Source organism: Anastrepha ludens, chromosome X (assembly GCF_028408465.1).
Source record: "Anastrepha ludens isolate Willacy chromosome X, idAnaLude1.1, whole genome shotgun sequence".
Lineage (NCBI taxonomy): Eukaryota > Metazoa > Arthropoda > Insecta > Diptera > Tephritidae > Anastrepha > Anastrepha ludens.
The window spans coordinates 3,231,503-3,245,051 of record NC_071503.1 but is presented as its reverse complement, the minus strand read 5'-3'; the positions used below and the strand labels follow the sequence as shown (position 1 = coordinate 3,245,051).

Below are 13,549 nucleotides of genomic sequence, written 5' to 3'. Positions count from 1 at the left end.
CGCTTACAATTTGAAGATTAATCTCACCAAATGCACCCTCGGCCAGCCCGAAATAATTTTTCTCGGCCACACGATTACGGCAGATGACGTCGCGCCTCATAAGGCCGAAACCGAGGTCATTTGTCAGTTCAAAAAGCCGACAGTAGCTCATGAGTTGCGCCGATTCTTGGCACTCCTCAATTATTATCGTCGTTTTTTCGCTAATGCTGCTTACATGCAGGGTAAATTACAATCTCTCATTGTCAGAAATACAAAAAACGACAGAACGCCATTGATCTGGACTGAAGAGGCGTCCCAGGTGTTTGAACAATGCAAGTCTGATCTGGCTAAGGCCACACTGCTGGCACAACCTTTGCCGAATGCCCAACTGATTTTAAATGTTGATGCCAGCAATTATTCGGTTGGTGCAGTTTGACAACGGCGAGTGGGTAATGATTTACAACCCCTAATTTTTTTTCCAAACGAATGTCTGATACCCAAAAGAAATACAGTACCTACGATCGTGAATTATTGGCAATCTACTTGGCTGTCAAGCATAATAAATACATGATCGAGGGTGGTGAATGCATCATTCTCACCGACCACAAGCCCATTACGTTTGCTTTCAAGCAAAAACCGGAAAAAGCTTCGCCCAGACAGTTAAGGCACCTTGACTTGATTGGCCAATATTGCACAGACATCCGGTACATATCGGGCAAAGATAACGTTGTGGCAGACGCTCTATCAAGAATCGAATCCATTTCCAAAAGCGAAGTTGGCCATCGTGATATCGCTCAGTTGCAAAGCAATGATGAGGAGCTGACATCATTGTTGAGTCCAGATTCCAACACTCATATCAAGCTTCACAAAATCACGATTCAAGATTTTGATTTACCCCTATTTTGCGACATTTCCCAGGAGAGGGTTCGCCCTTTCATTCCGCAAGCTTTACGAAAACAAATTTTCAATCTGGTACACAATGTTTGTCATCCCGGCAAACATGCTACCAGCAAGCTTATCACAGAACGCTATTTCTGGCCAGACATGAAAAAAGACGCCACGCATTGAACAAGTCAATGCCTCGATTGCCAAAAAAGTATGATTTCTCGACATAATCGAGCAACTCTTGCTGAGTTTAAAATTCCTGACGGTAGATTTCACCATGTCAACATCGATTTGATTGGTCCTCTGCCGGTCTCGAATGGTTTCCGTTATTGTCTCACTTGCATTGACAGATTCTCCCGATGGCCCACGGCCATTCCACTGCAGGATATGTCGGCGGAGGCTGTCGCAAATGCTCTCTTAAACGGATGGATCTCTCACTACTTTGTTCCACGCGTTATCACAACGGATCAAGGTAGGCACTTTGACTCCGCTTTGTTCATGGAATTATCAAAAATTCTTGGATTCAAACACAATCACTTGACTGCGTATCATTCACAAGGGAATGGCATGATCGAACGTTTTCCCCGCACGCTTAAAGCTGCGATCATGTGCAAAAACGATACCACTTCCTCTCATTATGCCTCGCCGGCCGAGCTCGTTTACGGTACAACCTTGCGTCGTTCCGGTGATTTTTTTGAGTATTCCAAACAACCTGAGTATTCGACTGAATTCGTGAGCGGGTTGAGGAGTGCCATTCAGCAGTTACGTCCGATCGCGTCGTCCAACCACGCCAATATTAAAAGTAACATTCAGAGTGGGCTTGCCAACTGCACTCACGTTTTCTTACGCGACGACTCAGTTCGCAAATCGTTAAAACGTCTCTATGACAGGCCTTACAAAATCATTAAACGTTGGGATAAGACCCTTGACATTGACATTCGAGGCAGATCGGTGACAGTAACCACAGATAGACTCAAGGCTGCGTGCTTAGACTCAAATTTTGTTAACCAAAATTTACCTCCTAGTATTAATAGAAATCAAGAGGCTCAACCAACAATTACTCCTAAGCAAAATGTACAGCCATTAGATTTAAGTTACAAAAAACAACCTATTAGTAATAAGAATGGGGATGCCACACATACAATGGCCTCCAAAACCACTCGCGCTGGCAGACAGATTGTAAGACCACAGCGCTCCGTTTCTTTTGTATCGTGATCGGTTGATCACTGGTGGGGGAGTGATGTGGGGCATTGCCTGCAATTGCATGTACGCACTGCACAACGCGTTGATACAACAATCGCAGCGTGTGTGCTGGGCGTAAGGATTGTTGATACAACTAAAGCAGCTTTAGTTGCTGTTGTTTTTTTGTTTTGAATTATTACTTTTTCGGTTTGGGTCTTGATAAGAGCTTCTTTTTTCGCAACGAATGATTTTAATGACTGATAACTTAAAATATGAGGAAAACAATTGAAATTAAAATAAAAGTTCCGCGCCGCATAGATTGGTCGCAATATATCAATGGCTGTTTAAGTTGCTTCGAGTTGGAGTTGAAGGGTGAGAAAAGTGCAAGAACGTAGAGTCGGTGTAGGAGCGATTACAAACGGCAGCAATTAGAATCTGGAAGCGCCGTATAAATTAGAAAAACCCAAATTGGTGACCCCGAACAAAGAACATTTTCATAAAAAAGTGTTTTCCGAGAAAATTGTGGACATTTCTAATACGGCGAGCGTGCATCGACCATAACCTAAATTTCACCATCACCTGCATACTAACATAACCGCACATTCCACCACGTGTAACCAACGCTTGTGGTACTACACCAAAGTTCGGAACTTAACGGCGAAATTTAACACAAACGTTTGAAAGGGGTTTTTATTGAAGCAACGCGGTTGGTAAGAATTACCTTACGCATTTAACTCACAATTCTATGCAACTATACAAACAATTGTACTATTAATGCAACTTTAAACGTAATTCAACGTGCAAATACAACATTTTGGATGCAATATTTTTTCGAATGAGAATATCATCAAACAACGAGAAGCCTTATCTACGACCAAGGGAGCAAATACCAATCGAGGTTTTGGAAGCCATTCAACGGAACCTACAATCAATATTTACCAGAATGATCCAAGGAGACTGCACACCTGGAACGTCATAAGGAGCCTCTCAACGGCAACTACAACAAGAATTTCGCGAAAATGTGAGTACCTTCACCGATAAGCCTTTACAAAGTAGTCATATTGCGGTTAAATCACCCGTTTTCTTGAAAAGTAGCCCTCATATATTTTCCATTCAAATGGAGACGTCTTTTCGACGCGCTAACATTTCTCGCGATGATACAAAATATGACCACGTGGTCGGCGCATTGGACGCGCAAATTCTCGAACTGGTCAGTGATTTTCTCCGCAATCCTCCCGAAACGGACAAATACGAGTGTCTCAAAAATAGAATTATCGCGGAATTCGCGGACTCCGAATCGAAAAAAATTCGAAAGTTACTTAATGACGTTGAGCTTGGTGACCGTAAACCATCTCAGCTTTTGCGCCACATGCGTGACCTGGCCGGAAGCTCAGTTGTGGAAACAATTTTAAAAAGCTGGTGGATTGAAAGATTGCCTGTTACACTTCGAGCTTGCTTGATAATTGGTGATGAAGATTTAGAGATATGCGCCAAACGCGCCGATACGATCATGGACTTTGTTGGATCCACATCCTCACAAGTCATGGCAGTGAAAGCTGGTGCCAGTACACAACATAAAAATGAACAATTTGAGGAAATCCTCAACAATATTAAAGCTTTGACACAGGCAGTTGCGAATTTGGCAACCCAGTTGACCACCCCCGGTGATCATTCACGGTCACGATCACGAAGTGGCAACAACCAGAATGCACGTTCAAGCTCCGGCGACAACGGTAATGCCAAACCGTTTTGCCGATACCACTACAAGTTCGGTGGCGCAGCACTCAAATGTGTTCTCCCGTGCAAATTTAATGATAAAAGACCGGAAAACTAAAAGCCGCTTCCTTAGGGACGACAGACGAAGCGGAAGTCATGATCTGCAGGAATTTTCTCATTGACACCGGCTCCGATATCTCAATTCTACCGCGTATTTTCGGTAACAAATCGGCCGGCCCGTCCTTATATCGTTTATTTGCCGCAAACGGCACTCCCATTAAGACTTTCGGCCAACATCAGCTTAGCCTGAACATTGGCCTCAGGCGAAATTTCACGTGGCCATTCATAATTGCCGATGTAGATAAGCCAATCATCGGCATAGATTTTTTAAATTACTACGGTCTCATTATTGATGTTAAAAAGCGCAAAATTATTGACGAAAAACCCCAACTGGTGGTTAAATGCAATTCCACTATGACTCCATATGAACGTTTATCCACCATCAATGTCGGGAATAACAATATGGCTGATCTCATTAGCGAATTCAAGGCTCTGACGCTTCCACCGATTTTTAGCAATACGGATTCAGTCCCAACTCATGACATTACTCATCAAATCATTACCACGGGTCAGCCTATATTTTCGGCAGCACGTCGTCTCAACCCGGAGCGACTTAAAATTGCCAAAACAAAATTCGAAGCCATGCTCAATGCTGACATCTGCAGTCTAAGCAAAAGTGCATGGGCAAGTCCATTACACATGGTTCCCAAAAAAGATGGGCGCTGGCGATTCTGTGGTGACTATCGGCGTCTCAATTCCATTACAGTACCAGATCACTATCCCTTGCCTCATATCCATGACTTTACACAAAAGTTTGCTGGATGCAAAATTTTCTCGATCATCGATTTGATTAGTGCTTACAACCAAATTCCAATTGATAGGTCTGACAAGGAAAAAACGGCCATAATCACCCATTTGGCCTATATGAATTTAACGTCATGACATTCGGTCTCAGAAATGCTTCTCAAACATCCCAAAGGTTCATGAACAAGCTGTTCATGAATTTGGATTTCGTTTTCGTCTACATAGACGATATTTGCGTGGCTTCGGTTAACGAAACCGAACACCGCCAGCATCTTCGCACAGTTTTCGAGAGATTAAGCGCTTACATTTTGAAGATTAATCTCGCCAAATGCACCCTCGGCCAGCCCGAAATATTTTTTTTCGGCCACACGATTACGGCAGATGGCGTCGCGCCTCCTAAGGCCAAAACCGAGGCCGTTTGTCAGTTCAAAAAGCCAACAGTAGCTCATGAGTTGCACCGATTCTTGGCACTCCTCAATTATTATCGTCGTTTTTTGGCTAATGCTGCTTACACGCAGGGTAAATTTCAATCTCTCATTGTCGGAAATACAAAAAAAGACAGAACGCCATTGATCTGGACTGAAGAGGCGTCCCAGGCGTTTGAACAATGCAAGTCTGATCTGGCTAAGGCCACACTGCTGGCACAACCTTTGCCGAATGCCCAACTGATTTTAAATGTTGATGCCAGCAATTATTCTGTTGGTGCAGTTTGACAACAGCGAGTGGGTAATGATTTACAACCCCTAAGTTTTTTTTTCCAAACGAATGTCTGATACCCAAAAGAAATACAGTACCTACGATCGTGAATTATTGGCAATCTACTTGGCTGTCAAGCATAATAAATACATGATCGAGGGTTGTGAATGCATCATTCTCACCGACCACAAGCCCATTACGTTTGCTTTCAAGCAAAAACCGGAAAAAGCTTCGCCCAGACAGTTAAGGCATCTTGACTTGATTGGCCAATATTGCACAGACATCCGGTACATATCGGGCAAAGATAACGTTGTGGCAGACGCTCTACAAGAATCGAATACATTTCCAAAAGCGAAATTGCCATCGTGAAATCGCTCAGTTGCAAAGCAATGATGAGGAGCTGACATCATTGTTGAGTCCAGATTCCAACACTCATATCAAGCTTCACAAAATCACGATTCAAGATTTTGATTTACCCCTATTTTGCGACATTTCCCAGGAGAGGGTTCGCCCTTTCATTCCACAAGCTTTACGAAAACAAATTTTCAATCTGGTACACAATGTTTGTCATCCCGGCACACATGCTACCAGCAAACTTATCACAGATCGCTATTTCTGGGTTGAACAAGTCAATGTGTCGATTGCCAAAAAAGTAAAATTTCTCGACATAATCGAGCAACTCGTGCTGAGTTTAAAATTCCTGACGGTAGATTTCACCATGTCAACATCGATTTGATTGGTCCTCTGCCGGTCTCAAATGGTTTCCGTTATTGTCTCACTTGCATTGACAGATTCTCCCGATGGCCCACGGCCATTCCACTGCAGGATATGTCGGCGGAGGCTGTCGCAAATGCTCTCTTAAACGGATGGATCTCTCACTACGGTGTTCCACGCGTTATCCCAACGGATCAAGGTAGGCACTTTGAATCCGCTTTGTTCATGGAATTATCAAAAATTCTTGGATTCAAACACAATCACTTGACTGCGTATCATTCACAAGGGAATGGCATGATCGAACGTTTTCCCCGCACGCTTAAAGCTGCGATCATGTGCAAAAACGATGCCACTTGGTCCAATTCACTTCCTCTCATTATGCCTCGCCGGCCGAGCTCGTTTACGGTACAACCTTGCGTCGTCCCGGTGATTTTTTTGAGTATTCCAAACAACCTGAGTATTCGACTGAATTCGTGAGCGGGTTGAGGAGTACCATTCAGCAGTTACGTCCGATCGCGTCGTCCAACCACGCCAATATTAAAAGTTACATTCAGAGTGGGCTTGCCAACTGCACTCACGTTTTCTTACGCGACGACTCAGTTCGCAAATCGTTAAAACGTCTCTATGACGGGCCTTACAAAATCATTAAACGTTGGGATAAGACCCTTGACATTGACATTCGAGGCAGATCGGTGACGGTAACCACAGATAGACTCAAGGCTGCGTGCTTAGACTCAAATTTTGTTAACCAAAATTTACCTCCTAGTATTAATAGAAATCAAGAGGCTCAACCAACAATTACTCCTAAGCAAAATGTACAGCCATTAGATTTAAGTTACAAAAAACAACCTATTAGTAATAAGAATGGGGATGCCACATATACAATGGCCTCCAAAACCACTCGCGCTGGCAGACAGATTGTAAGACCACAGCGCTCCGTTTCTTTTGTATCGTGATCGGTTGATCACTGGTGGGGGAGTGATGTGGGGCATTGCCTGCAATTGCATGTACGCACTGTACAACGCGTTGATACAACAATCGCAGCGTGTGTGCTGGGCGTAAGGATTGTTGATACAACTAAAGCAGCTTTAGTTGCTGTTGTTTTTTTGTTTTGAATTATTACTTTTTCGGTTTGGGTCTTGATAAGAGCTTCTTTTTTCGCAACGAATGATTTTAATAACTGATAACTTAAAATATGAGGAAAACAATTGAAATTAAAATAAAAGTTCCGCGCCGCATAGATTGGTCGCAATATATCAATGGCTGTTTAAGTTGCTTCGAGTTGGAGTTGAAGGGTGAGAAAAGTGCAAGAACGTAGAGTCGGTGTAGGAGCGATTACAAACGGCAGCAATTAGAATCTGGAAGCGCCGTATAAATTAGAAAAACCCAAATTGGTGACCCCGAACAAAGAACATTTTCATAAAAAAGTGTTTTCCGAGAAAATTGTGGACATTTCTAATACGGCGAGTGTGCATCGACCATAACCTAAATTTCACCATCACCTGCATACTAACATAACCGCACATTCCACCACGTGTAACCAACGCTTGTGGTACTACACCAAAGTTCGGAACTTAACGGCGAAATTTAACACAAACGTTTGAAAGGGGTTTTTATTGAAGCAACGCGGTTGGTAAGAATTACCTTACGCATTTAACTCAAAATTCTATGCAACCATACAAACAATTGTACTATTAATGCAACTTTAAACGTAATTCAACGTGCAAATACAACATTTTGGATGCAATATTTTTTCGAATGAGAATATCATCAAACAACGAGAAGCCTTATCCACGACCAAGGGAGCAAATACCAATCGAGGTTTTGGAAGCCATTCAATGAACCTACAATCAATATTTACCAGAATGATCCAAGGAGACTGCACACCTGGAACGTCATAAGGAGCCTCTCAACGGCAACTACAACAAGAATTTCGCGAAAATGTGAGTACCTTCACCGATAAGCCTTTACAAAGTAGTCATATTGCGGTTAAATCACCCGTTTTCTTGAAAAGTAGCCCTCATATATTTTCCATTCAAATGGAGACGTCTTTTCGACGCGCTAACATTTCTCGCGATGATACAAAATATGACCACGTGGTCGGCGCATTGGACGCGCAAATTCTCGAACTGGTCAGTGATTTTCTCCGCAATCCTCCCGAAACGGACAAATACGAGTGTCTCAAAAATAGAATTATCGCGGAATTCGCGGACTCCGAATCGAAAAAAATTCGAAAGTTACTTAATGACGTTGAGCTTGGTGACCGTAAACCATCTCAGCTTTTGCGCCACATGCGTGACCTGGCCGGAAGCTCAGTTTCGGAAACAATTTTAAAAAGCTGGTGGATTGAAAGATTGCCTGTTACACTTCGAGCTTGCTTGATAATTTTATTTATTTATTTATTTATACAAATAGTACATAGTAAGACTAAGGTCTTTTGATAGTACTTCAACAATATTATAAAAAAAAACTGGAATGTTTTTAACATACAAGTTTCTTAATCTAAATTTTACACCAGTTCATTTACAAATCAATCCAATATATTTAACTTAACTATAATAATAAGAGAAAACAAAAAAAAAACAAAAAGCAGTAGGAAAGGAAAAGAAGGATTTAGAAAAGAAAAAGAAAAAAACAAAGGTAGTACAAGTAATTAGAGAATGTAAAGAGAAATGTAATGCGCTACTTTAATGCAATCAAACACTTTTAAAATAATTATAGACTTGTGCCCTGAAGTTAGATCTTTTAAGTCCAGCCTTCACTGTGTCGGGTAATGAGTTCCACACTTTAATAGCGTTAATGAAAAATAATCTAGATGATGGTAGGTAATTAAATTTTGGAACGATGAATTTGTTGTGTCTGCGAGACCTTACTGGTATCAACTTCTCTGTCAGATAGGGAGGAGACCTGAATAATATAAGTTTGCACAAAAATATGCAATTCCTAGCAGATAAATAGCTATTAAGGCAACAGCCTAGTAGCCTTGATCTGAAGGCAGAGATATGGTCATATCTGCCAATCCCATATACATACCGCGTGGCGTTATTAAATGCCACATTAAGTTTATGGCAAGATGTGGAGTCGAGTTTGCTGTATACCACCTCAGAGTAGGTGATGAGAGGCATAATTAGCTGGAGAACTAATTTGCGCCTCGTTTTCTCTGGCGTGAATGTTACGGAGACACTCAGCTTTCGCAATGTAGCGTAAATATTCCCCACAACCCTATTTATATGGTCAGCACAGGTAAGTTTTGTGTTAAGAATAAACCCCAAATTTTTTACCTTATCCATAAAGGTAAGGGAACTTGTACCTATCCACAATTTAGGGATATTGTCAACATGCACAACACTATTACATATAGGTAAGACATATGACTTTGACGCGTTCAGACATAATGAGTTATCGTTAGCCCATACAGAAATAGCAGACAAATCACTGTTTATTTTGAAACATAAATCTTCAACGAGACCAATACGACTGGACAAGTACAATTGTATATCATCAGCATACGCATGGACATTCACGTACTGACAAACGGTAAAAACATCATTGACAAAAAGACTGAATAAAAGTGGACCAAGAATAGACCCTTGCGGAACACCAGTTTGTACGTATCTTGACTGAGATGTTAATTTACTGGTCTTGACCTTCTGCGTTCTGTCACTAAGGTAGCTGGCCATGAGCTTCACCGCACTGTCTTTGAAGCCGAAATAGTGTTTAAGCTTCAAACATAATAATTTGTGATTCACTGAGTCAAATGCTTTAGAAAAGTCAAGTAAACAAAGTAGAGTCAAGTCTCCGTTGTCAAAACTAATTCTAATGTCGTCCATTATTTTAACCATTGCAGTCGAGCAACTGTGACTTTGTTTAAAGCCAGATTGTAGTGGAGAGAGTAGACGATTGTTCTGTACAAATGATGAAATTTGCGTGGCCATCAAGTTTTCGCAAACTTTGGAAAATGCGGGCAGTATGCTGATAGGTCTATAGTCACCAGCATAAATAGCATTTGTCTTTTTTGCGACTGGGAAAACTATAGCCTTTTTCCATGCTGCTGGGAAACATGAACTAGTCAAGCAATGGTTTATTATATGGGTAAGGGGCCCTATTATATATTGTATGACTATACGGATGAATTTTAGCGAAATGCCATCATCGCCTACAGCATTAGACTTTATTTTGGATAAAGCTTTCAGGACATCTACCTCACTAACGGTCAAAAATTGAAACTGTTCTTTTAGAGTAGCACAAAGTGAGGACTCTTTTAAAATAGGAGCACAATTTGTTTTCTTACCAACACTAATGAAGTAGTCATTGAGTTCATCAAGGTCAATCTCACATTCGGAACTTTCCTTGCCATGGATTTTAAATTTTTTTAGGTTGCGCCACAGTTCTCTTGTTGGAAGTGACGGATCAAGTTTTGAGTAACTGTACCAACGTTTCGCTTGTCGTATTATTGCAGTGGTTTCATTTCGGACTACCTTGTACCGACGCCAAGAAGTATCCGTCAAGTTTTTTCTCCACTTAGCATAACACTTGTTGCGCTTTCTAATGGCAGCTCGAACTTTCGAGTTGTACCAAGGACATGAACTATTTAAAACATTTACAGAACGAAGCGGAACATGCATGTTAAATATCGAGGATAGGTTATGGTTGATTAAGTCAAGTTTATTATCAACAGTACTAAGAAACCAACATTCATTCCAATTTATAGAACCCATGTCTGAATACAGGGAATTAACATTCAACGATTTAAAATCACGATACTCGTAGGTGGCACCTAAATTTGGACGATTCATCACAACATCTAAAGTACAAAATATTAAGTCATGGTCCAGAATAAAGTCAACTTGGTCGAATTTAAGAATATGTGACAAGTCACATGTTATAAAGTAATCAAGAAGACTAGGTTGTGAGTTATTTGAATATCTCGTTGGTGTAATTCCGTTAACAACCTAAAGTCCAGCTGTTGCCAACTGGTCGAATAGTTTACTACTACTAGGCTCATTTTTTAAAATGTTAACATTAAAATCACCACACAACAGGATACGTTCGTAATTTAAGACAGATTCAGACAGGTCAACAAATAGTTTATCAAGAGCAATACTTTTGTTAGGATTGTAAACACATGCAATTAAAATTTTATTCATGCCATCAGATACTTCAGTAAATATATATTCATTTTCACCGTTATTTGATTTTGCTATCAGTTTAAATTTCAAACTTTTTTTGCAGTACACTGCAACTCCCCCCATTTGCCGCAAACGGCACTCCCATTAAGACTTTCGGCCAACATCAGCTTAGCCTGAACATTGGCCTCAGGCGAAATTTCACGTGGCCATTCATAATTGCCGATGTAGATAAGCCAATCATCGGCATAGATTTTTTAAATTACTACGGTCTCATTATTGATGTTAAAAAGCGCAAAATTATTGACGAAAACCCCCAACTGGTGGTTAAATGCAATTCCACTATGACTCCATATGAACGTTTATCCACCATCAATGTCGGAATAACAATATGGCTGATCTCATTAGCGAATTCAAGGCTCTGACGCTTCCACCGATTTTTAGCAATACGGATTCAGTCCCAACTCATAACATTACTCATCAAATCATTACCACGGGTCAGCCTATATTTTCGGCAGCACGTCGTCTCAACCCGGAGCGACTTAAAATTGCCAAAACAGAATTCGAAGCCATGCTCAATGCTGGCATCTGCAGTCCAAGCAAAAGTGCATGGGCAAGTCCATTACACATGGTTCCCAAAAACGATGGGCGCTGGCGATTCTGTGGTGACTATCGGCGTCTCAATTCCATTACAGTACCAGATCACTATCCCTTGCCTCATATCCATGACTTTACACAAAAGTTTGCTGGATGCAAAATTTTCTCGATCATCGATTTGATTAGTGCTTACAACCAAACTCCAATTGATAGGTCTGACAAGGAAAAAACGGCCATAATCACTCATTTGGCCTATATGAATTTAACGTCATGACATTCGGTCTCAGAAATGCTTCTCAAACATTCCAAAGGTTCATGAACAAGCTGTTCATGAATTTGGATTTCGTTTTCGTCTACATAGACGATATTTGCGTGGCTTCGGTTAACGAAACCGAACACCGCCAGCATCTTCGCATAGTTTTCGAGAGATTAAGCGCTTACAATTTGAAGATTAATCTCGCCAAATGCATCCTCGGCCAGCCCGAAATATTTTTTTTCGGCCACACTATTACGGCAGATGGCGTCGCGCCTCCTAAGGCCAAAACCGAGGCCATTTGTCAGTTCAAAAAGCCGACAGTAGCTCATGAGTTGCGCCGATTCTTGGCACTCCTCAATTATTATCGTCGTTTTTTCGCTAATGCTCCTTACACGCAGGGTAAATTACAATCTCTCATTGTCGGAAATACAAAAGAAGACGGAACGCCATTGATCTGGACTGAAGAGGCCTCCCAGGCGTTTGAACAATGCAAGTCTGATCTGGCTAAGGCCACACTGCTGGCACAACCTTTGCCGAATGCCCAACTGATTTTAAATGTTGATGCCAGCACTTTTTCGGTTGGTGCAGATTGACAACAGCGAGTGGGTAATGATTTACAACCCCTAAGTTTTTTTTCCAAACGAATGTCAGATACCCAAAAGAAATACAGTACCTACGATCGTGAATTATTGGCAGTCTACTTGGCTGTGAAGCATAATAAATACATGATCGAGGGTCGTGAATGCATCATTCTCACCGACCACAAGCCCATTACGTTTGCTTTCAAGCAAAAACCGGAAAAAGCTTCGCCCAGACAGTTAAGGCATCTTGACTTGATTGGCCAATATTGCACAGACATCCGGTACATATCGGGCAAAGATAACGTTGTGGCAGACGCTCTACAAGAATCGAATACATTTCCTAAAGCGAAATTGGCCATCGTGATATCGCTCAGTTGCAAAGCAATGATGAGGAGCTGACATCATTGTTGAGTCCAGATTCCAACACTCATATCAAGCTTCCCAAAATCACGATTCATGATTCTGATTTACCCCTATTTTGCGACATTTCCCAGGAGAGGGTTCGCCCTTTCATTCCACAAGCTTTACGAAAACAAATTTTCAATCTGGTACACAATGTTTGTCATCCCGGCACACATGCTACCAGCAACCTTATCACAGATCGCTATTTCTGGCCAGATATGAAAAAAGACGCCACGCGTTGAACAAGTCAATGTCTCGATTGGCAAAAAAGTAAAATTTCTCGACATAATCGAGCAACTCGTGCTGAGTTTAGAACTCCTGACGGTAGATTTCACCATGTCAACATCGATTTGATTGGTCCTCTGCCGGTCTCAAATGGTTTCCGTTATTGTCTCACTTGCATTGACAGATTCTCCCGATGGCCCACGGCCATTCCACTGCAGGATATGTCGGCGGAGGCTGTCGCAAATGCTCTCTTAAACGGATGGATCTCTCACTACGGTGTTCCACGCGTTATCCCAACGGATCAAGGTAGGCACTTTGACTCCGCT

General features: G+C 41.6%; 2 protein-coding genes across 2 annotated transcripts; both read left to right on the top strand.

Moving 5' to 3' along the window:
* The first annotated feature begins 1,251 nt into the window (after nucleotides 1-1,251).
* LOC128869422 (uncharacterized) lies at nucleotides 1,252-2,079 on the top strand. The gene has a single exon (XM_054111974.1). The coding sequence runs from the start codon at nucleotides 1,252-1,254 to the stop codon at nucleotides 2,077-2,079; it is 828 nt and encodes a 275-aa protein (XP_053967949.1).
* Nucleotides 2,080-3,163: 1,084 nt separating this feature from the next.
* Nucleotides 3,164-3,880, top strand: LOC128869420 (uncharacterized). The gene has a single exon (XM_054111971.1). The coding sequence runs from the start codon at nucleotides 3,164-3,166 to the stop codon at nucleotides 3,878-3,880; it is 717 nt and encodes a 238-aa protein (XP_053967946.1).
* Nucleotides 3,881-13,549: the final 9,669 nt, after the last annotated feature.